The sequence below is a fragment of the Enoplosus armatus genome, chromosome 2 (genome assembly GCF_043641665.1).
Source record: "Enoplosus armatus isolate fEnoArm2 chromosome 2, fEnoArm2.hap1, whole genome shotgun sequence".
NCBI classification, from domain to species: Eukaryota; Metazoa; Chordata; class Actinopteri; order Centrarchiformes; family Enoplosidae; genus Enoplosus; species Enoplosus armatus.
The window spans coordinates 18,594,868-18,618,976 of record NC_092181.1 but is presented as its reverse complement, the minus strand read 5'-3'; the positions used below and the strand labels follow the sequence as shown (position 1 = coordinate 18,618,976).

General features: G+C 43.7%; 1 protein-coding gene across 2 annotated transcripts in view; it reads left to right on the top strand.

Annotated features, from left to right (window-relative positions):
• The first annotated feature begins 450 nt into the window (after positions 1–450).
• lef1 (lymphoid enhancer-binding factor 1) overlaps positions 451–24,109 on the top strand; it is a 39,457-nt gene continuing 15,798 nt past the window's right edge. The window contains exons 1-5 of one of the 2 annotated variants that reach the window (XM_070919455.1): positions 451–651; positions 2,748–2,814; positions 4,124–4,248; positions 23,048–23,180; positions 23,239–23,241. In XM_070919455.1, the coding sequence (XP_070775556.1) occupies positions 451–651; positions 2,748–2,814; positions 4,124–4,248; positions 23,048–23,180; positions 23,239–23,241 (529 nt within the window). The remainder of the gene's footprint in view (positions 652–2,747; positions 2,815–4,123; positions 4,249–23,047; positions 23,181–23,238; positions 23,242–24,109) is intronic. The other variant, XM_070919447.1, reaches the window with a different exon arrangement.

The window sequence follows — 24,109 nt, the reverse complement described above, 5'->3', positions numbered from 1 at the left end:
TGTGTGTGTGTTGACTGAAATAACTAGTGATGAGATTTTAACTCGTGGTTTGTCTCCCTTTTTTTTTTTTTCTTTTTTTCCCCTCATGACACTGAGGCGTGCACCGGACTCTCATTCTGAGCCTTCACATCTCGAGTTTTTCGGGTCTTAGTTTCAGTCCTCTTTTTTTTTTTTTCTTTTTTTTTTTTTAGTTTTGAAAAAAAGGGACGCCGACAGCAGCCACACTCCTGTTGCTTCAGTAAAAACACACCGGCAGCGTGTTTGCACGCCGCTTCCTCTCCGAGTGACTCACGGTCCACGCTCCGGTTGAAGAGGGGGACGTTTTCCCACTCGGTTTCGGGGGATTTTAGTGGGAGTTTATCCCCTCCTGTAGTTTGGGACAGTGCTGGCTTGTGTGTTGTCTTCAGTTTTCTTGGTGAAACAAACAGAGTAAAAAATAAAAATAACAAAATGCCACAGTTATCAGGCGGCGGCGGAGACCCGGAGCTGTGCGCTACAGACGAAATGATCCCGTTCAAAGACGAAGGAGACCCGCACAAGGAGCAGATCTTCGCCGAGCTCAGCCACTCGGAGGAAGAGGGAGACCTGGCAGACATCAAGTCATCTCTGGTCAACGAGTCGGAGAGCAGCCCCAACAGCAACAGCCACGATGTGAGTAATGTTGTGGGTCCACTGAGGTGGTGAGTGATGAGGAAGAGAGGAAGGTGGGTATCAACTCTGAACTCCACCAGAGAGGGAAACAGCCTGCCTCAGTAAACAAAGTTTCTTTTTATTTTTATTTCACTCATTAAAAGACCTGGTTTTCATTCAGCTTTTTGGCACTTTGATATTAATATCTCTGGGTTTGTCTGAATGGTGTGTCAGCTTAAAAAAAAAAGAGATGGGTGATGCTTTAAAGAGCAAATTGACAATATAAGCCTAAAATTAATTTCCTCCTGTGAAGACCCTGCTCGGCTTTATAATCTATGTTAAGCCCTTTTTATCATAAAGATTTATCTCAGACTAAAAATAAAATTGTACAAGCTCAGTTCAGGTGCATTTATATCCTCCACTGTCTCACTTTGTACTTTCTTTTTTTTTTTTGTATTTTGAAAATGTAGTGATGCCCCACAAAGTCTGCAGACCCAGTTGTACCAGCTTTTCTCTCCTCTGCATATTTCATCTTAAGCTCCCACAATAATCTTCTTTTTGGAAACATTATAGGCCTAAATGCACACTTGACCTTCTGTAGCAGTCATAGATCGTTCATTCGTAGTGAAATTTGGAAAACAAAATGGAAAAGATATTTGTAGATGTCAGAATTGGGGCCTTGTGTGCTGCCTGTGATAAGTAGGCTAATAGCTGTTTGCAGTCCGATAACACTCAGCAGCTGTAAACACCAGCCCATGAATCTGTGTAGCACACGTGGCTTAAAACCTACTGACAAACAGGACGGTTAATTTACTTCAATAGGCCACTGCTTATAAAATACAACCTAAACAAAAGGACAATATCCAATAATTTTGTCACCAGGATGTGCTTGTTTATCTATTTCTAATGGCATTCTCTTTTTCCATTATTGTCGTGTTCGTTTAACAATGCCCCAAAAATCATTTTTGCATGTTTTAGGGTTAAAGAAATATATTAAACACTTTTACAGCTACGTTTGTTTCTCCTCCGTCCTCAGTGATCAGATTTAAAAGGAGGCAAGATGGGTCTATCAGGGGAAATTCATAAATGTATAAATGTGTTGAATTCATTGTGTATGTAAATGCATATAGAATCTCAATGGAAGAATTATGAACGATGAATTTTTAATGTTTCTGAAATTATTACTCCCATGCTTTTTATATTCTGTGTGTAAGATGGCATTTTATTAGCACACGTAAAGACTCTTAAGTAGGCATCAAACGTCACCGTTATAATTTTGTTTTTAATTTTTTTCCATCCCTCCGTCGGTGCACTGACCTCAGGATGCAGGCTGCAGCTTCCCCATCGCAAAGTTAGTCGGCTGTTTTGTCATTAACCGCAGTGTTAATGAAATTTTTGGGCTACATCCTGAACGAGACGGCACACACGTTCCCCACCAAATGTCCTAGAGACGCAGGAGACAGAGGCTGAATGTTAATTAGGAATCCAGTGAAGTTGCCTCACTCAGCTTGAAGCCATCCTGAGGGGTCTGAACTCCAAAAAGAGGTCCTCTCCCCAATTCTGATTCGAGAAGAGAAAGGAAATGGATGTGCGAAAAGCAGGGGATTTTTCTGTCTTTCTTTCTTCCTTTTTTTTTTTTTTTAAAGCAAAAACTGTCTCCACCATTTTCTCTTTTTATGGGATGCTTTTTTATTTCACTTTGCACCGAGGCTTCTAATTTACAACACAAATGCACTCTTATTTATTTGAATTTCGAAGAAGGCTTAAAGTGAGAGATGAAAATGAGAGTGGACCTATGGTATTGAAAACAAGTTAATTTGTAAGCTCCTTAAGGACATGAAGCTTAATTAAGTGGTTCTTTTGAAGCTTTGATGCAGGCTGCTCCATCACCCCTCTATAGATAGTAGTGTGTGTGTGTGTGTGTGTGTGTGTGTGTGTGTGTGTGTGTGTGTGTGTGTGTGCAAGCTTGCTCTGCTTTGGTGACAAGCAAAAAGGGACGGCATTTGTCCCAGGAGTGTTTGTGGGTGTCTGACCGTATCAGCGTGTGTGTGACTGCGATCGAAGGCCCTCCTAATTGATTCACCATCATTTCACTTTTTTATTTTTTATTTTTACAGGCAGCTAGACAGTCCCAAATACCGCAAGATTCATATCATGAAAAACACAGAGACCATTCAGAAGATGGTAAGTGACACACACACACACACACACAGCTTTATGCAAGAGCTCATTAAATCAGCATGCATTTATAGGACAGCCAGCATGCCATTTAGCTTCAATAAAGCCCCCAGATTTTCTAAATAATTCGCTGGAGCTTGAGAAGTTGATGTGAAAGGCATGATGTGGAAAAAGTGCCACTACCTCATCCTCCCCACACAGAAGTGATCAGTCACACTCTTGCACTGTTGGCCTTTCTCTTATCAGAGCCTGTGTTTCTGTTGCTTTCAGACCGATAATCTCTCATCCAAGTCTAGTCAGAACACGCTATACCTTCATGGCCACAGCTACCTGTTACCTACCTCATAGATGAGGGTGCCTGCAGAAACAGAAAACAAAGAATACTTGGATTGAAAGGAGGATGAACATGTTTTAATTTGGGAATGATCACTGTGGCACATGTGGCACGAGCCTGGCCACAATTGGAGATAATTCACAATCACATTTCTGTCTTGCTCTTGTGTTTCTTATTATGCAATTACCCCCAAACTATTTCCTCCACATACACATCTGCCCTCCGGTCACACTGTCACATGCAACATGTTTCTGCCGCTCAGGGCTCATTGCTCCCTGGCTATTGTAGTCTGACCCCGCTGGTCATTATTAGGGCTTTTGAGGAGAGGAGTGTGTCGTCTCTTTGTTCCCCTTTCACTCCTGAATAAGATCCCCCTCAAACCAAACACTGGCTTTCCTCACAACAAGATCCATCTTGCCATCAGGGTATATACCACAAACACTCTCAACCCCTCCCCTCCCCCGGCCTTATTACGCGGCACGCAGTTGAGTGGCAAGTGGCGCTGTATTGAGGCCTCTTGTATAAAGCTCCCCCACTCAGGTCAAAGGCATAGAGGAACAGTTGGGGCGTCTCCTGTTTTGACACAGTCTGTATGTTCTTCTAATTGGTGCTAATTGGCACAGAGGGGCTCCATTGTTCCTCCGTATAATACGACCCTCCTCTCCAAGACGGGAAGAAAAGGGCACATACAAAAGGCCGAGGCAAAATAGGGCACGGGTTAAAGCGATCGACAGTGATATCATTACAGCATCAAAACATGCAGGCGAACTTTGTGTACAGTTTTGTCATTATGACTTGCCTGATTTATTGACTGAAGCACATTTGGAATTTATCATTTGTAGGATTTGTTTGTGTGTTTTTAAAGCTCCAGTGCAGTGTGAAACCCAAAGAGTTTTGATCTTGATAAATAAAAATTGTCTTCACGTGTGCCTTTTTGTTTCTAAGTCACAGTAAACTGTCACCTTTTAACTTTCTTATCAGGAAAACTCCAAGACATGTACAGTAAAGGCCATCCGTACTCGGGCTACCCAGGCTACATCATGATGAGCAACATGAACGACTCCTACATGAACAATGGCTCCCTCTCGCCGCCCATGCCCAGAACGGTCAGTACCAGCTGTTTTAAAAAAAAAAATATATATTTTTACAAGTCATGTTATCAATTTAACTCGGATGATATCATGACGTGCAATGCTGTTGGTGTAACAATGAACTTGAGCCTGAGAACAAAACCACTTTTTGCCAGACAAAACAAAGATCTACAACACAGCTTAACGTCTTCGTTAGTGAAGTCATTCAAGACTCATGAAGTGCACAAAGGTATAGGCCTTTACTAATGTTGCGTGGCAACGATATATAGTTAGTAAAATCTCATTTCCATCAGTCAGTTGACAGTAAAAAAAAAAATCACTGATTTTAATTAGGAGTGAGAAAAGTGACTCAATGTTATTTTTGTCAGTTTATTCGGGGTATGACATTTGTTATTTTCTTTAGTGGGTTAAGGGTAAGGCTTATGGTTTTTTTACTGAGTTAAAAGTTGAAAGTGCTGGTCTGAAACAACACATTTGCTTTGTTTATTAACTTGCACTTGTGGAAGCGAAAGCAAAAACAAACATGGAGGATGATGATAGACCGGCAGAGATTTAACGTCATGTTGCACCTGTTCAGGTTAAAACCAAGTTCAGGCACTGTTTCGGATATCACCGTTTAAGACGTGGACTGAAGTGCGATGACAAATGTTGTTTGTAAACTCGGTCATAGTAATGCCACTATTCTGGTAATGTAACAAAGAGCATGCAGACTGAGGAAGAAGGAGGAAGGCAACCTGTTGCTTTACCTGCCTCGCTGTCTCACGTTACTTATCAAATTTCATTTCACTTTAAAGAGTTAAACAATACTTACTACTAAAAGGACTGCAATACTTCAAATCAGCACCGTGCGAAATGTTAAGGTATTGCAAATCATTAAAAAAGTGATCATTAGCCAATATATTGTTTTCATGGCTTCTTTTTAGAGAAGAATAGTATGTTTACAGCGCACCAAAGGTCTTGTTTCAAAAATAACCCCCAAAAACATAATGTTCATAATGTTTACTGTTTGTGATGTTGTGTAGTATCTTTGCGCATTATTTACCCTCACGTACCAGCATTGTTTATTCCCGTCCCCTTGACAACCATATGTGACCTTTGGAAACCGAATGCCTGTCATACTTTCCAGAAGATTAACATGAGATATACAGTGTTTCTCATCTTGTTAAAATCTTAAGTGATGCATGTCTACATGACCCAAGTGAACCCTCTAATTAGCCCAGCATGACTGAGGAGGCCTAAAGGCAACGTTACGTCTCCGAGGCTGCCCTGCAGAGCAGTTTATAGTACCAGGGGTGGCGTGTGTTGTTGCAGATATCGTCCCTGTAACGGTATTAATTTCAGGCCAGCTGCAGGTCTCTCACTGGCGGCTTCCTGTGTCTGTCCCATTTGCAAATTTCTCCTCTCAAGACAGACATAAAATGCAGGGCACACCAGCAGCTGTCCACTCTAATCCTGTTTTGTCCATGTCTCTGTATCACACTTGGGAAGACAACCAGCCTCGGTCTGGTTTTGGTGCCTCCATACAGGAAACAGTCGCACATGGTGCAGAGGAACCAAGAGCCCTGGGTTGTTTGGGCTTTTGCAGTGCATACGACTGAGTTTCATCAGGGTAAAGTTGTGAAATGTGAGCTCTGTGTTATTATAAGAATTGGCTTTCGGAGGCAGATGTGATTGTCGGGGGCAGATGCCACATGCTGCGTGTAAAGGAACCTCGTTCACACGCAACTCTATCGCGGAATGATGTTAAAATTGCATTTCTTCCCCTCTGCCAAAGTTGCAGAGGGTGAAAGTATGTGACATTGTGGAGAAAATCTTAGCCTGATTACCTCATGATATGCCCACGATGACGCTTTCCAAATTCTCTTTTTATGGCTTATTTTCTGGTCAATTTTTATCAATTATTCCATCGTAAGCGCTGAAAAACTTGCAGAGGTCTGTATGGAGACCAGCTGACTGTATGAGAGGAAATTACCCCTCACTGCAGATGAATTAGGCCAGGCAGTTAGGCAGCGTACTTGCTGCCAAAACTTTTAAAGCCCCGCTTTCATTTCATTTACCATGGCTGCTTTTTTTTTTTTTTCGCCCAATTTTCCCCCTCACCCTGTCTTCAATAAAACGGTAGTCATTTTATATACGTTTCTCTCACTTATCCAATAAAAAGAGCCAAGGCTTGGTGGAAGGATCACGGAACATGAGTCCTCTGGCTTTCTCACTGATGTCAGCTTGCTGCCTCTGCTGCTGGCCACCGCAGCCACAGTATCTGCAGGCCTGGGATCGGTTTTCACTGAGATCAAAGGCACATTCTCTCTTTCATTCTCTTCCATCCCCAGCCCCACCGCCGCCCCCAATCCCAGTAGTTTAGATTGATTTCCATTGACCATGACATTCCTGCACATGCCGTCCAGTCATGATGGAGCTTTTGGGAGTAGCTGATTGTCAGCAGATTTTAGGGCTTCTAGCTTGATAAGTCGCCTCCGCCACAAGATCTGAGATTTTGGTGTCAAGATGCTTGGTGGTGTTCAGTTGCATGTACATGTGGATTTAAAACAATGTTGACCACTTCAAAGAGTCACTGGTGTGTTATGAATACCCCGGTGTTTACGTAAACCTATAGCTGTTCCAGGATGTGGAGTCTGAGGGTGTCCTGAGCAAGAAGTGTAGTGAGTTGGGAGTTCACCACCACGTGGTGTGAATCCTTCTCTTAAAGGAGCAAAAAGGAACGTTGTGTTTATGACGCTTGGAACGGGTTCCTAAGTAAGTAATTTATTTAATTTAAATTGATGTTGTACATGACTAATATTACTCATCGTCTCGTCTACAATTATATTTATGCACACAATCGGCTGGTATATTTTAAGTGTATTAGTGATAATAATAATAATGACACGTCAGGTTTTTTTGGTCAGAACATTTGGACTGATGACAGTGACAGAACAGGCCCTGTGCTGACACAGCACAGAGTTGTTTGTTATTATGATAATATGTGTACATCTTACAAATTGCCTGCCGTTCGCCTGTAGACATCAACTACACTTATTTATTTCAGTTATAGTCAGACTTGAGATTGAATCATTTAATAATAGGACTCAGACAGCTTTGAGAACTGATATTTTCTGTCATGTCACCTCACTGACACAACAGCAATGTTTTCCTGTCCCGGGTCTCTGACGCATATGTGAATATGTCAAAAACCCAATTTAAGCATATATATCAACAAGAAATCTAATTTCTAGCCGTGCTAAGTTTCTCTATAGTTTAGTTTATTATCCTGATTAAAGAAACACGTTTTTCTTATTTAAATAAAGCCAACAATAATCTGGTTACTTCAGTAGACGGAGGTACACCGATTGTCTTTTCTGTCGTCTTGATCAGGGTTAGTGTTTCTCTCCTTCCTGAGCATTTTCAGATGCTTTAGATGATGTGAAGAGACTTGTCTACATGTAGTGATTCATTCTTGTTGTTATAAACTGTGGCCTTTGGTGTATGAAACTAGGAAAGATCACTATGAAGATAGGGAAGGGTTGTGTTCTCTCTGGCTTCTGTGTCTTTGTGATTGTTTGTATTGACAAATGAAACTGATGCTTTTACGATTTTTGGTCCGAATTATCATAATACCTCATAATGGTAGTGATGGTGATGGTTTGCGAAGTATGATCTTCAAAGCATTTAGGATGTCATCTCTCTGGGTTTGATGTGTGGAAGAAGAGAAGTTCACTGCTTTGAGGGGGTTTTGTCTTATCTTTCAATAAGTGATCCTGCAGCTTCCTGAACTCGAGTGAGGATTTGAAGATGACAGCTTCTAAATAAAGATCAACACGCACGTGATGGACAGTGCCTATTTTTAAATGACCTGAAATCTATTGTCAGATCATGCTGCTGTTGTCTCATTAACATTTTCCTTTTGTTAAAATCACAAAAAACCCTGTTTTACACGCTCCTCTATAGGTTTTGAATAAATCCTACCACCTCTGAGCTCATGGCATCCGACCAAAATCCCTTTTGAATAAACTCCTAAATGCATCGTTGACAAGATAAAGACACAACTGCGTGTTCTTAGCTCTGAAATGTTGATAGTGCAGAGATACAGAACAAGGTTTTTCACCTGACTGTGAAGATGTGTTGTTGATCGCCAGCTGCGTTGGAACAGTCTCATGGTCTGTGCAACAGCTTGAGGAGAGGAACGGATAGAAACGCTGATTTTTTTTTTAGGCAGAGTTTTGCTGCTGTGGTGGTGAGGGGTGGGAGGGGGATTGGGGGTGTATGAGAGCTCCCTCTCCTTTGCCGTGCACTCTTTTTCCCTTTGGACCCTCAATTGCAGATCCTCATGGCGAGAGAGAGGGGGTGCAGCGCTGTACTTTCCTTTGATGTAGTGGGAACGTGACGGATCTGCTAGCCAGTGTCTCGCAGCGTGGAATCACTAACCCAGGCTTACCTAACGGGATTTGGTAGGACCGCTCTGGTGTCCCTCAGTGCCATGTGTGTCCTGAGCTCATGCCCCCAGCACTACCGTGGAAGATCCCTGTTAAAGAGAACACTACATTTACCAGCAGCCTTCCATGTCCACACATAATGTTCTAGATGGCAGTTTATGGCACCTTATGTCATTTTTTTTTTTTTTTTTTTAAAGTCTCACTATATGATGGACTTGCTGTGTGAAGTTTACTACAACTGAATGAAGCATTTTGCCTTTAAGTAGCTGGACTCCATATGATCATCCCACTGTCAGCCCATTTCATTTTCTATAAGCAGTCTTTAGAACAGTACTTTAGTGTAAAAATAAATTAAGAAAATATAGTGACTGCCAAAAAGACAGAAGTATAATCGGCTAATTTTATGCTGTATTCCAAATCGGTAATGTTCTTCAGTCAGGCAGCATGCGTATCAAAGAGTCACGCTGACATTGATGTCATCTGCTGTGCAGCTCTATCAAACTGTGAAATATGTGTGTACACATGAAGGGCAGCACCAGGGACCTCACACAGAAGAAACACTTGGCGTCTTAAGGCTCTTTTGTAGTGCCGCCGGGTCGTGGTGTTTTATAAACAGCAACCATTAACGCCAAGGTTCCTCCTCGTCCTCCGCTGCATGGTGATGCTGGTTGACACATTTACTCCATGTGCACGGTGCTAATGACGCCATGTGGTTGCAATCACCTTATCAGTGTGTTTCATCTTGTTAAATGGAGCTCAGCAGAGTGATAGTCTACCAGGACCAGGAGATAGGCACTGCTGTGTGAGATGAGAACCAAAAGACGATAAAGTTTTTGGATTTTGTTTTTCTTGATAGTGTGAGGGCATGTTGATTGATTTGGTATTTGTAATAGTTGTATTTCTATATGTTGGTAGTTGAATTTCTACATTCTCTGTAATTTTATCGTTTTGTAGTCTGTTAATTTGTGTTTCAAATTAAATTTTTTTTAACTAAAACTAAATTAAACTGACATGGCAATTTTAAGGCAGTGTAATTACATAAAAAAAAAAACGAGTAGTAGATGTAATCAGAAACCTCTGACTTCTCTCAGGTTTTAAAAATGAGTGACTTGGAAGAAAGACAACTATAGAAGAAGTTAAAATCATTAAGTGTTGAAGGTGCTGAAAATGTGTGTTTCTATATGTGGTCGTGAGCATGACACGCAGGCGCACACTTAACCCTGGTTGATGTGTATTTTGGGCATGTGTTACTGCTCAAAGCAAAGCACTCATAGATGATGACACTTTCTTTGCTCCCCATCCTCCCACTGAATTGGATGAAGCTTAACCAGTCGAGCTGTGCTGCCTGGAGCCAGCCAGTCAGGCTGCCACGGACAGACCGCTGCTCGAGCCCACAACACCTGCTCAGAGGACTTCACTCTTCACCAGCGGCCTGCCGCTGATCTCCAGGGGTCAGTGGAGGGCCTCGCCAAGGTTGTCCCTCATGCCCAATTCTGTGTGAATGGGCCTGGGTGTGGACTTCCTGTAAGGGTGGATCAGAAATGGAGACTAGAGGGCGGCGAGTGGAGTGTGTTTTGTCAATTTATTGTGCAACTGTCGTAACTGTTGGTGATGTTATGACTGTGCATAGTTAAATGGGATAGTGGGTGAAGTCTCTTTGACAAAGATGTTTTTGTTGGACATCAGCTCAGTGCAAAATACAATAATAGTTAAAAACATTTCAAAATCAAGCTGCCAAACTAGTTTTATAGTCGCTGTTTGTCTAAAAATATGTTTAATAAGCCTCTACAGCACGTTTCACTTAATTGTCCATCTTTAAGCTGTGACTGAAGCTTGACAGTAGTCCGTCAAAGCTGATCACAGTTCCTCGCTGTTCCCTGATACAGTCATAGAATGAGTAAAAAACATGAATAGCTTTATTGACTTCATCCTGACAGCTTGTAGGTCTATATAGAGGCGAGCAGTGTTCCAGCTAGTAAACTGCAGAAAGGGGAACAATAGGGCCACAGGAGTGAAACATGGGTGCAAATCCTGCCGGCTGTGTCCAGACTTCAGAGAAGCTCAAACAGCCCTCACTTTGTCCGGCTAAGAAATGGAGCCATGATCAATAGCTGCTCTGTTGTATGAAGTTGGTCAGTCTGTGGCGTGCTCTCGCCCTCCCTCCTTCTCTTTGCTGTTTCATATTTTTCAGAAGCTCATTATTTCTTTCTGCTGTGGGTGTGAGTGCTAAAGAGGCTCACATGCAATGTGTATCTGACAGCGCTGAAATATTAATGGTCCCCAGTGTAGGAGGTTGGTATAGGGCCTGCATAGTTACAGTACAAAGGGTGCCTTCTCGCCACCAGGCTTTATTAGTCAAGCTGTTAAATGAATAGATGGATATAGCTTGCGCTCTTTCTTCATGCCTCCTTTTGTGTTTTTGCGCTAAACATCAAACCGCTCTCCCTTCGTCCAGCAATTTCCAACACATACACTAAATGGGTGTTGGATGGAGACTGGCACGTGCACGCTCGCATGCATGAGCGTAAGAGCTACGCTACGCTGCTGAGCTTTCTGTGGGAGGACAAAGAGGAGGGCTCTGCTATCAGTTCGTTTTGTGTGGTCTTGGCCATAAAAAAACACCCTGTTCTTTGACTGTGAAAAAAAGCCTGTCTTTAATTTTTGGGAAACCCATAAAAGTTTGTCGCTCCTTTCATATCGGCTGCAGAATTGAAAACAAATGCTACATTCTCCCCTCCGCTCCTTTGAACTGGCCAATTATGGAGTTGTGAAAATAAAAATCAGTCTGTAGATCTCTCTCTCTCTCTCTCTCTCTTTTCCTCAGTCACTTTCTTTTTTTTTTCTCTCCTCCCCCTTGTTTTTGAAGAAACCGAGGGGGATCACTGATGTCAAAGTCAAAACCAAGAGCATTAAGAAAACTGGCGAAATGCAATACAGCTGCAATCCGACATGACGCTAGAAAATAGGGCTGAGGAGCAGAAAGCCTCTCTCCCGTATTCCCAGGGCGCGCAACTGCTCCCGGCCTTGGCTTTGATCTCTTCAAAGCCTCCTGCCTCCTACTAGATGGAGAGTCTTGGCTGCCGCTTGTGAGCGCTGGAGAGAGGCAGGGAGGGAGGGAGGTGGGGGTGTCTTTTGGAGGGGGGGGGGCTGGTGGTGAGCCGTCGTCTTTTCCTTTCCAGGGCTGAAATCAATCACGGTGCCGAGGCAATTATGTGTAATTCAACCCCAGCCAGATTAGTGACTCTTGTTACCTGAGCGACCGGAGCTCTGTAATCTGTGAGACACACCGGCCTCACCAGCAAAGGAGTAGCCAGGAACAGGCGAGGGCACTTGAGGGAAAGGAGGGGGTCGAGGGGAGAGGGAGAGGTGCTGAAAAGCAGGCTGCCATGCTGCTGTCCAGCAGAGCAGAAAATCGGAGTACAATGGAGTGATTACACTTGCAGATGTAGCCATATTTATGACGAGGTAGATAGAGAGAGCAGAAAGAATGACGAGTGCTGATTGCCATGGAGCTTGCTAGTTAGTGTGCTAACGAGCCGGGTCCCTTTTGTGTTCAAACATGTGCGTAATGTCACCTCCACCGCGCTTCCAGTCCTCCCCCACCATCCGCCGCCCTGTCCCCCCTCCAGTGCCATATCTCTATCCCTCATGCCCTCCGCAGCCGGCTCCGAAATGCAAGCTTGGCCAAGGCTCCTGCCCCAGGCGCCCAATTTACTATGGCTGGAGAAAAACTCAGTGGCCCCAAGTCACAGAGGAAAACAGCAGAGCTGAATGCTGCTCTTTCCCTGCTGCTGCAGTTCGTCTGATCTGTGCAACTGTTTCAGTGTCTTAACACACAGCAGTGTAACAATTTACACCCTTCTGCTTTTTTTATGTGGCTTACTGAGGAGATTTATCCCAATTATGTTTGCTCCTAGTTTAGGCAAATCAAGAACGTGGTAGGAGTTTGATGCTCATGACTAATACCACCTAGCGTACGTTATGAGATTATTTATTTGTATGACTTTTTAAGCCTATGATATTTCCGTGTGGGATTTTAGAAACAATTAATTGGAGGTTGGGTGGAGGGCAGAGGAAAGATTGCAGATTCACACTATTTGTATTTAATTGGAAAATATATGATTGCTCGAGCTTTGATTCTTCCCCTGCGCTCTGTCTGTAAGGGCTGATGTCACAGGGATGAGAACAGGGCTTTGTTTTTTTCCCTCAGCAGTCACTTGATGCAGGATGATGAAACCCACAAAGATATCTAGCAAGAATGTGTTTGTTCATCTGATGAGCTCGCCTTGTGCTCCATGTTCCTTTTGATCATCAGGCTGCTTGGTTGGTGATGGAAGGCACTTATTTTTTCTCGAGGGATGTACACATTGAATAAATTAGATATACCGTCCCGTTGTAATGAACGTTGTTGATCAGGACCTTGATGTCTGGTGGTAGTTTTAACAAGGCAGGCTGACAGGGAAGTGGAGCTGACTCTAAAAATATAAAGGTCACGCTGAATGGATTATGTGGCATCAATGGAGCCACCGTCCAGCTCAGCAGGAGCCCTTAAATCCACTAGCAGCCATAACCCTCGGCTCAGGGGCCAGGTGACGCTTTTCATGTCCTCCAATGGAGAGACATCACAGAGGCCTCCTCCACTTTGAGCTTCCCGTCATCAAACAATGCATCAAAACATCAAATCAATCCACCCCCACTGCATCCCTGTCTTTTGAGATGAAAGATGGGGGAATCGTAAGTGCCCACTGTGCCCCACACCTCAACTCTACATTTTCAGATCTCCCATTGGAGAACAGTGACGCTCCTTCCATCTCGAAGCAACACTACAGCGAACATGTTGTGCTTGACTTTTATTTGAAAAGTTCAACAGTGGTTACAGGTTATTATAGTCTCTGGGACTGCAACTGCAGGATTAGCCTACCCTTCTATGGTAGATATTGGTATGCATGATGCATAAACTTGATCGTACGCAACTTGAACGGAACTTGCGTTAACAGCAAAGGAAAGAAGGTTTCATTCAATGTTCCTCATGCTGACTTTAGAAATTAAAGTTATTAGCAATTATCTGAATGGCTCAAAACTTACAAAATATCCTACGTTTTACCATGTCCTGCCTCTGTTTGTTAAGGTTTCAAGTTAAAGGCAATGACATTGAAGATATACATATATGGTTTGCAGTCTAGAAGTATTAAAGATATATTCGCATTGCTTGTTTTATCCGACCAACAGTCCAAAACCCAAAGACATTTAGTTTACTATCATACATGAAAAGAAAGTTCAATCCTCACATTTGAATGTCTTTTGCTTGGAAAATGACTGAAATCGATTGTTTAAGTATTTGCCATCGACTAATTGTTTCAGCTTTGTTAAATTGACAACTAAGGTAGAAACTTGTGTTCAAATAACTCAAAAAAGTAACAGCACATGTTACAGCTCACTCAATCGAACATTGCTGTCTTAAAAGATGAAGGAGATTATATTAAAACATGAGCAGTCCACACTGAATAAATCCAGCTAAGAGCTGAATTACAACCACGGTGTGTTCATTGTATGGCTTATCCTTCAGATTTGCAGCATCAGGTGCATGAATGTGCCCTATAATGTTGCTGTAACCATATGCCCTGAGCCTAAGGAGTCCCTTTTGTGCTCCAGAAATTCACTATTACCATTTCTTTAGAGGTATCAAGGGATAAGCAGACGTTGTCCGTTGCCATGTTGTACATGGTCATTGTTTTGTTTGTATTAAAGCCCACAAAACCCTGCCACAAAGCTAATTGATGGGGCGGAGTTTTCATGTGACCGTTCGAATCCTTGGAGAGGTTCTTGAAGTGTTCCCTGCTTCTGTGGGGATGAAGAAAAGCCATTTGTTTGGAGGGGATCAGATTTGAATAGCTTTGTGCTTTTTCATTCAGATCTTAACAGGGGCGTGTGCGCCTGGCTAGACAGAAACCCTAAAATGTGTGGTTTGATTAATGACTAATTCCAGGCTGAAAGGCAGTTGTTGGTAGTCTTTACCAGTTAATCCCTTAAAACGTAGAATCACACCCAAGCAGTGGGCTGCTGGTATTGTTGTACGGTCCATAACGTGAATGAGCCGAAAGGTTTGCAATGTGATCCACGACCATGAATGCCCTGAAAGCACTGTGGCATGAACCGTGCCTCATTATAACCTGAACCGAAACGGTCATATCATTTGTAACATAATGAAAAACACAGCTTTGTCTGGGTGCTTGTCTAATTATGTAAAAATATCCCTTTGGAGGTTAAAGGAGACGAGACGTGTATATCTTCAAGCGCTATGGTTCATTGAGGTGAAAGGTTCTTTGAGCATTGATCATGCGACTACGGGGGCCAAGAGTTCAGATCAAGGCCAGGACACAGGTGTCGTGAAACCTGAGGCAACAGGGCTTCTTGTGACCTGCAGTTTTCAAAACATTACATAACCTACACACTTAACCCGGTCACAGGAAATTTAGTCTGTTTTCTGTGATTTTTATTTTTGGTTCCCTTAAGTCGCTCACTAACCCATCAGTATTTTTATTCTTTCTATTCTTACTCGTCATGTTGGTGGGTGCGCATCTGTCTGAGTGAAATACAGAAGGAAAACTAGGTCAATACTCTCTACAGCTCAGGCAGAAGCAGCTCTCATTCAATTCACCTCCCCATCCACATTTTCCTGGTGTGTGCCATTGAAAACCTTCCCCACAAACACGGCAGCGCCTCTACAGCCGGCTGCAGTCTGCCTTCGTCCCGGCACTCCCTGGCTAGCTTGCAGTGCTAATATTTACCCCTTCCTTTCCGTAGATGTAATGTGCTGTGTTGCGTTGGAGCTAGCTTGGGCTTAGTGAGAAGAGAGGTACTGTCTCTGGCTCTCGTCTCCACAGGTAGAGACACACAAAGACCCCCACCAGACTCTATTTTCCCCCTCAACGCTGAGCTCCCAAATCCAAACTGACAGCCATTCATGCCCAGAATACCTGGGCGAAAGCTGAGGGGGGGAAACACTATCTAGGTGTAGCAGGCAAATCCGCTCTTGTTCAACGGATCTATGAAGCTCCTGCATAAGGCAACTCATCAGCACTTTTCCCCCCATTCTGCACTGCATTTTCTCTCCCTCTTTCTCTCCCGTCTCTGGTATTGTGCGGAGGCTAAGGTTTTAGCGCACTTGCCACACAAAGTTAGCTTGTGCTGCGATTTTATTTGTGTACATCTCTCAGGGCCTTCGAGTGTTGTTGTTGAATGTGGATGTTGGCACCACCGTGCTGCCTGGCATGAATGTAGCTACTCAGCAGACCAGAGCTGGCTTCTAATGATAAATCATGCAGTGTGTTAATGCAGCAGCAGGGTTGCTATAAATAGTTGCTGGAGAGGGATGCCGATTGATTCAGGAAGAAAAATAAAGTGTGCTCCAAACATTTTCCGCTTGTGGTCAGCTTTTAAAGGCTGAGTTTGAAAAAAATAGGGCCTCAAGATGAACATTACCACTGGTTTGAAACAGCTGATCAGGTAAATGAGGCAATGACACAGCTAAACGCCCAATGACTCCTATTTTAACACAGGTAGACACAGAGTCACCAGATAGCTGTGTGTATGTCTCCTTTGTGCTACCGGTGCTGAGAAATGGCACAATTCTACATGACTGGTGTCTTTTTCAGGTTGTTGGGATTTTCAGTTAACATGTCTCAGTAGATCCAAGGCAAGTGATGACTCTACAGAGAGCAGCCATGTCCTTTGTGGGGGTATATATGCCTAGTGGGTGCTCAAGTGTGTGTGCGGTCTGCCTTTTGTGTATGTGTTTGCGTGTGCGCTCGCAGGCCTGCTGACAGTGGCACTTCAGCAGAATGTTTGCCCTTTCCTCAGTCCTTTGATGTGACCAGGTCCTGCTGCGATAATGAGCCCTGTGCCCCGCCGCAAGGTGAACATCCTGCAGTTCGCCCAGGGCTCTACCAGAGCAGCGGCCCAACCCCCACCACACACACACACACACACACACACACACTCTCTGCAAACACAACAGTGGAGGAGCCGACCTCCACTCAGAGCTGATCAACTTCCACACAGTGTTTGGATATTGTGAACACGGTGACAATCCTTCATGTGGCATAGAAACATTTCAAGCCCAAAATCTGCACCTGTACTTATAAGCCCAGTACATATCACATTAGGGCCTGGCAATATGGCTGAATATGGTGATCAATATCAAGATTTTTCCAAGATAGCAATACGTTATGGAATATGTATGCAAACATTACATAGGAAGTATGAATTATTTTTCAAAGCACTTAAAGGATAAGTATGTTGATGTTCTGTGTTTTCCCTCTTGTCAACAAATCCCATGAAAAGACCAAAACCAACAATGAATTGATCCTACTAACAGGTGTTTTCTGTGTAGCCAAAGCCTGATGCATCTTATTCCTCTGTCCCATAGTGTCCAAAAATGATTAAAAACACATCAGTGAGCCAAACCAGCAGCAGCTAAACAAACTGTTGCACTGGGTGACATATTCCTTCATTACAGTAAACATGGGCACTGTAGTTTATTTGTCCAATATACCATCCTGCTGCTGTAAATACTCACCAGAGTACCATGTGTATTAATTCGCTGCAGAAAATAGTCCCAAACAAATGCACTGTTTACTCATGTTAAAGTCACATTTTCTAAAAAAAAAAAAACTACAGTTCCCAGCAGTTTTAGGAAATGAATAAGCATTTTTTAAAAGTGAAAGTATATAATGATGTTTTTAAAGCTTTACATTTTAAGTAGGAACGACTGGGCTTGGGACTGAGAGCCACGGGCAGGTTTTTGAGGACAGAAAGTGTTATGAGACGGACTAACATGTTGCTGGTTTGTTTTGGTCTTTTCATGGGATTTGTCGACAATAACAAAAATATAGAATACCGCCAGCCTCATCCTTTAACTCTGTGGACTGATATGTATTGCATCAGCAAAACTGTTGACACATGTGAAACAAAAAACTTAACAATTATTTTAGTTGCAATTTGCATAAAAACATTATTATTTTGTAAATACTAACACTATATTATCATATAGCTGTGACATGAATTCACCAAAATTCAATATACAATTGAACTCTTGTCCAATAATATACCGCAGCTTCTTATTCAAACCCTCATGACCTCTTGTGTGACCTTTTGACAGCCACAACTCTTTAAAAACAGACTGGCTGTTGTCATATTGCGCTCTCTATTTAGCTTGCTGTGGCTTAGCAGGGAAGAGAAATAGCAACTGGATCATTTCTAATGTTCTGTTGCTCTCCCCCCCCCCGTTTTTTAATAGCTCCGCGACATATAGAAATTAAGAGTTGAACACTTTTAAAAAGCGGATAAAGTCTTTTCATCTGGGGCAGGCATATTTCACACAAATTATCTTCCTTGCACGTTCAGAATGTCAGTATGCGAGCTAGCGTGATTGGTTTGCTTGGAGCACACGCACTTCATGCCAACTGAAGGATGATGGGTAATCCACCTCGGCCTATTCACTTGTGCTTGGTGGTGGGAAAGAAGGCAGTCAGCTGTTAATAGCGCCTTTGTGTTCGTATGTAGCATGTATGTGTTAAATTCATTAACCGCATGGTTATTGCAGTCTCTGATCCTTTCACCATGTAGCATGACTGTATTTTACAGCGTGTCTACGTGCCTTTCGAGTTGGTGTTTTGTTTTTGTTTTTTTGAGTGGATTCCATGTTTATGCAGTGGCATGTGTCGGTCATGTTTGTTAATGTGAAGTGTTGGCTTGTGCGTCTGTGTGGGTGTAACGGTGGTATTTAGAGGACAGCGTGACAAGTTTCCTTGCATGATAAAAATGTGCTGCAACTAAAACCATAACATTGCGAACAGTATGTGGTACTATATGTGGCCTATTTTTACTATCTAAGTACTTCATCAAACTCCATTCTGCTTCAAGTTTGTTGATGTTCTTTTTAAACCTTTTGTGTCCTTCCCATTTTCACCAACTGGCCTCGGCCTTCAGTGTCACTGCTTCTCTTCAACTTTTGGACTCTCGAGTAGCACGCGGGATTTATGATTGAAATAAAAGGAGGAGGGAGAAGGAGAGATTGGGGGGCTTCACAGATGTAAATTTCTCTCCAGGGCAGGCTTTTCCTGTTATTCGTAGCCTCCTCCACTCCTGTCCCTGTGGTTGGCTTCGCTTGTTCGTCTCATTACCCCGGGCGCGTGGCGCTCCTTCGCTTGCTGGCGGCCCGGCTTTCTTCTCCATTAATTGGGTTTCGTTACATTAAGCCCCCTGGCCAAGGGGCCATCCTGCCAATAAAACATTCCATTTTTAGCACTCCACTCGAAGCTGGTGGGGTTCAACCCGCTCTGCGAATGGTAATTGGTTATTTATTTAAGCTTCCTCAGGTTGGTCTCCACTGGTTTTGGTAAAGAGGGAGGGGAGGAGGGAGGTGCCGTCCCTTTTCTTTTCTGCGCTGTAAAGCTACTATGGGAGAATGTTTGCTCTCTTTTGTTGGAAGAAGGTTGGATGGCTTGCACACAAACACACCTGAGAGTGAACACCTGGTCTGAGGGTGACTCTGTAGGATTTCAGTACTGGGCACACCCTTGCTTCATACTCCCAACTTTCGGCATATACAGAGGCTTTCCATCTGTAATCTCGTCTTCTTTATGTCACATTGTCGGTGGAAACAGTAGCCAAAGATGGTCTTTAAACAATCAGAGGAGGGTGTGTGCTCTCTGCCGGTGATTCACGGTTGGGAATCATGCCATTTTATTGGAAATTTACTGCAAACTCTTGATGATACTGTTAGCAATTACAGAACGATTTCTTGCCTCATCTTTTTTCTCTTTTTTTCTTCTGTTAATATCCTGGGCCATTTTTGTTTTTTGGTGCACCCTTTTCGCCCAGAGTGCAGAAAATCCCATGACTAGATGAGGTTGGGTTTTGGGGTGAGAAGGGTTTCTTAGTGAAAAGATTTAGCAGCATGGGAATCCATCGCCACCACTTGAGCTGCCATCTCCCCAGCTGTTTGTGAAACACCTCACATGGTTTCCACACACTTGATTGTAGCTGCAGGCGCGAAGAGTCCTCATTGCATATAAATTACAGAAGTGGGAAGCGATTATTATAAAATTCCTGCTTTCCCTTTTTTCCACTCCACTCTGCAGAAGTGGTATAATTGAGTGGAGTACAAAAGCCGTGCTGTGAGGGGAGAGAGGGAGAGAGATGCTAAAAAGGCAATATTGCGGGGATAGTTATTGCATATACCACATAGACACACGTACAAACACGCACACTCATGCTCAGAAACCATGGCAGGATGTTGGTGGAATCTGACAGAATACAAGCTCAGAGACACCGGCGTGCCGTCAGAAAAATCCTCCCTCAGAAAAAACAAAAAAGGAAACAAAAACGAAACGTCCCATTTCTCTTCCCCACCCCCATTTTCAAACAGCACGCCAAGTCACTGGCTCCCCGTGCTGAAACACACTGGAGTGTCTCCTCCATGGAGGGCTCCCTGCCAGCTCCAGTTCCGCACAATGAATTTCTCTTAAAACCACATCTGAGGGGTTCTTTAGAAGGGCCGGCCAAGCCTGGATATGAAATTCCAAATGGAACGTTTTCTTTTCAATCCTCGCCGCCTCTCTTCTTTCGCTCTCCCTGAAAAATATGAATAGAAAGATCCTAAGCCTATTATTTCTCCTATACAATAAAAAGGGACCTCCAATATGGCCGCCCTCCATCGCAACACCGCTGCTGCTGCTGCTGCTAAGGGCTTTTAGAGTCAGGATGGGGATGAGAGGGGATCAAATTGCAGCGATGTGGCGTGACCCTCACGGTTGTGGTCACTTGAGTGTCTCCAACTATTTCCTCCAGGAAATTGGTAAAAGGGTGTTGTGCTTTTTGTGTGTAAACTTTGCCAAGAGCTGCAAAGTGGGTGCAGCAAGCCAACAAGTCTCCACCTGGAAGAATTTAAAATGGTGGCTCCATGACGGCTGTTAGCACGTAATGACCGTAACTTTAAAGGGAAACAGTCAAAACGTGAGGATTGTACTGATACAGTTTACCCCATCATACTGTATGAATGTTTAGAGAGATATGAAGATGTAAGAAACACAAATGACAATTCATTGCTCTACCTTTCTTGTGTGAATGTAAACCATGGTTAGTTATGGCATGCAGTTTATGTAAATATGCACCCAAATGGCCATGAATTCTGTATTGGTCACAGAGGCCTGCAGGTTTTTCCCTGGTGGATTTTGCCACAATGAAGGCAGTTTATTAAGAAGTTGAGAAAAATGGGATTTGACAGCTGTAACTGGGAAAAGCGTAAAAGAGGGCTTCTCTTCTATGGGAGAAGCCTCAAGCTTTCTTAGTTGCTAAGGAGTCATTCACCTTTTATTTTTTTTTGCGGAATCGTAGTTTGTGTGTGTGTGAGCAAGTATGAGAGAATAACTTTTGTTCCCACTGCCGTTTTCTTTCTGCTCTCTCTGCTACAAGTTGGAAAAGACTTCCAGCTAAAATGATAATCCCTCAAGTTCTTATCTCATTCCCACAGGATAACAAATGGGAGTGGAGAGGCGTAAAATAATATGGGCGAGAATGCTGTCATTTAGCCCCTGGTGTAGGCATGTCCCAGCCACCCCGGTTAGCTCTCCTTTAGGGTTAGCAGCCCTTACTAATAAGCCCTTCCCCTCAGTAGGATGAGGTCTGACACTCCCACACTTGCAGATTATCCCGTCACCTTTGACTCTTGTTGACCGGGGTCAAAGAACCACACTCACCTGGGCTAATGTGAGAACCCTCTGCTTCATGGCTTAGTTGGGTTAGGCGGGATTTGTCTTGTTTTTGAAGTTGGCAGTGTGTGTGATCTCAAATGATACAATGTGGACTGTGCAAGATGATTGCATATGAGGCTCATATCAAGAGAGGAACTGGGTAAGAAATTGGCCCTGGGAGAGGAGATTCCCAGGCCGATAAGGAGTCTGATGCAGATGACGCGTCATGTGGTTGAGGATACTGAGATCTTTTTTGACACACACACACACACACACACACACACACACACACACACACACACACACATACGCCACACATACTGCCCTTTGTGTTCGCGGTTAGGACGTTCCCAGAAGGTGGGGAGAGGGAAAGGGGGGTCTTAAGTTGAGACCGGTGCCAGTCTGCGAGAGGTTCGGGGAAAAGCGGACATTCCAGCCGCTCTTGTGTCCAAGGGGTTTTGTGAGTGTGTGTGTGTGTGTGTGGTCGGAGTGGGCGAGGAGGGGCACCAATCACCACTTAGCACTGCAGGAATGTCACCTTGGACACCTCACAAGGACAACAAAGTGTGAGCTAATAAAGAACAGTCCCTTGTTTGTTTCGTCTCCTCAGAAATGTGCGCTCATACTAAATTTAAAGGAGCTCTTCCACAACATTATTAATCAGGTGACTGTTCCCGTGAGAGCCTCTGATTACAGTTTTCATGCAACTCTTTGATTCAAAGCTTGTGGGAGCTGCTTGGTGTAAGACGTGTCTCACCCAACAGTGAACTGATGTCTCTCTGATTAGCCATATATCCTGTGGAGGTGATATTTTGACTCCAGCTCAGCTCTGGGCTCAGATTGTGAATAGTAGATTTAGCATGGCTAAGCATTACCATGTGTTCAGTGCTGCTGAAGCATGTAAGCGCTGTTGGCTGGGGGTTGGGGCCGGGTTTTTTTGGGCCTGGCTCTGCCTATTTTAGTTGTCAGGGCGCAGGTCAGCCGGGGATGGGGGGCCTGTGGCCAGGCCACTGTTGACGTGATTACCCCTGCATTAAGTACCGCTGCAGACATCTGTCTTACTCGCGCGCTCTCTCTCCATACTCAACCCCCCTTCTCCTCCTCCTCCATCCCTCATCTCTCCTTCCCCCGGCTCTTGCTCTGTAATGAACTCCCCTTATTCACCAGCTAATGACTGCCTTTGATCTCCCGCCTTAGACCTCTGCTCTAACTCTACCCTGCGAATCTCTCTTTTCTCTCCCCTCTCTCTGCTCTATCGCCTGTTCACTCCTATTCCCTCCAGCTCTGTTTGCGTCTTTCTCTCTTTTGCTGTCTCAAACATGCTCATGTACCTCTTTGACTTGTTTTTCCTCCTTCCTTCGGGGAACAGGGTTTTCGCTCCTGCTGACCTAGGCTAAACAAAGTTTTGAGGTGCTGGGCTCAGGCTACTAGAAGAGAAGAAATTGAAGGCGTTTACTTTTTTTTTCCTTGACCATACTATTAAGCTTCACCCACATCAGCAAGGAGGCAGATCACTCCCACTAGTGCAGTACCAGTCCCCACATCATGTGGAACTATGCAGTTGAAGCTGTATGTAAGTCACCACTCTTTCATATTGTTTCTAAATCTTGTTGTGTTTTTCCTCCTCAGTCCAACAAAGTCCCCGTGGTGCAGCCGTCCCATGCAGTCCACCCACTCACCCCGCTGATCACGTACAGTGACGAGCACTTCGCCCCAGGATCCCATTCTGGTCATCACCCCCAGGATGCCAACAACAAACAAGGTAGAGACCAAGCGAATGGATCAGAACATGACACAAAACTACAACCACTGTGTGGCAGCAGGTTCGCTGTAATAGAGCTTTGTGAATGTTCCATGTTCCCTAACATTCTGGATGTCATCACTTATTTCAAATTCAGTAGCAATATTTTCAAAATGGACAGAATCTGAACTACTTCAGTAAGCAAAAGAAGGAGTCTTAATTAGGGTGTATGTCGATACAGATCCGAAACCAGTGCTCTCTTTTTCATTCATTATTTAAAATCTGTATACCTCACTGGGTGGAAGTCAGCGGGATCTTTTCTATCTAAGTTAACATGAGACCAGGGATCGCTGTGGGACAAAAACTTAACTTGACTGTAACTGATATTTTATGATCACATCAGCGAAGACTGTATTTAATGTAATATTATAATGAGCGTGATTGCATGTTACTCCCCAGTAGGGCTTTAATGGAGAGATTTTACAGTACCAGATTTAGTCAATATGAATTGTTAAATTTTATTTCAACTGGAATTCAGAAGTCTTAAAGTTTTACACATCACCCTTAGAGAAACAGGGTTGAACGGGGTTACCACAGTCCTCGTTTATGCTTTGCGAACTCAGATATAAAGTGTGATTTTATTCAAAGTGTCGTAATAAAGCTGAACGGTGAACTGAACCAATACCTGAGGTGTATCTGCCAACACTGTCAGGAAATCAATAGAGACACGCAAACCAAAATGTGTCACAGCACTGTCCTTTCCATCAGCTCTAAACATGAACTCATTTGAAGCTGCCGGTGGGACGGCGCGCTGAGCTCTGCTGCCCTCTCCCTCTGCACTCTTTGCCTCTCAGTAACAACATCAAGCTCCAGCTCTGACAGCTGCAGAGGAGCTCCTCAGCCCCGCGCAGCTGGAGACTTTGGCAGCTTTCTCTCGTATGCGAAAAGAC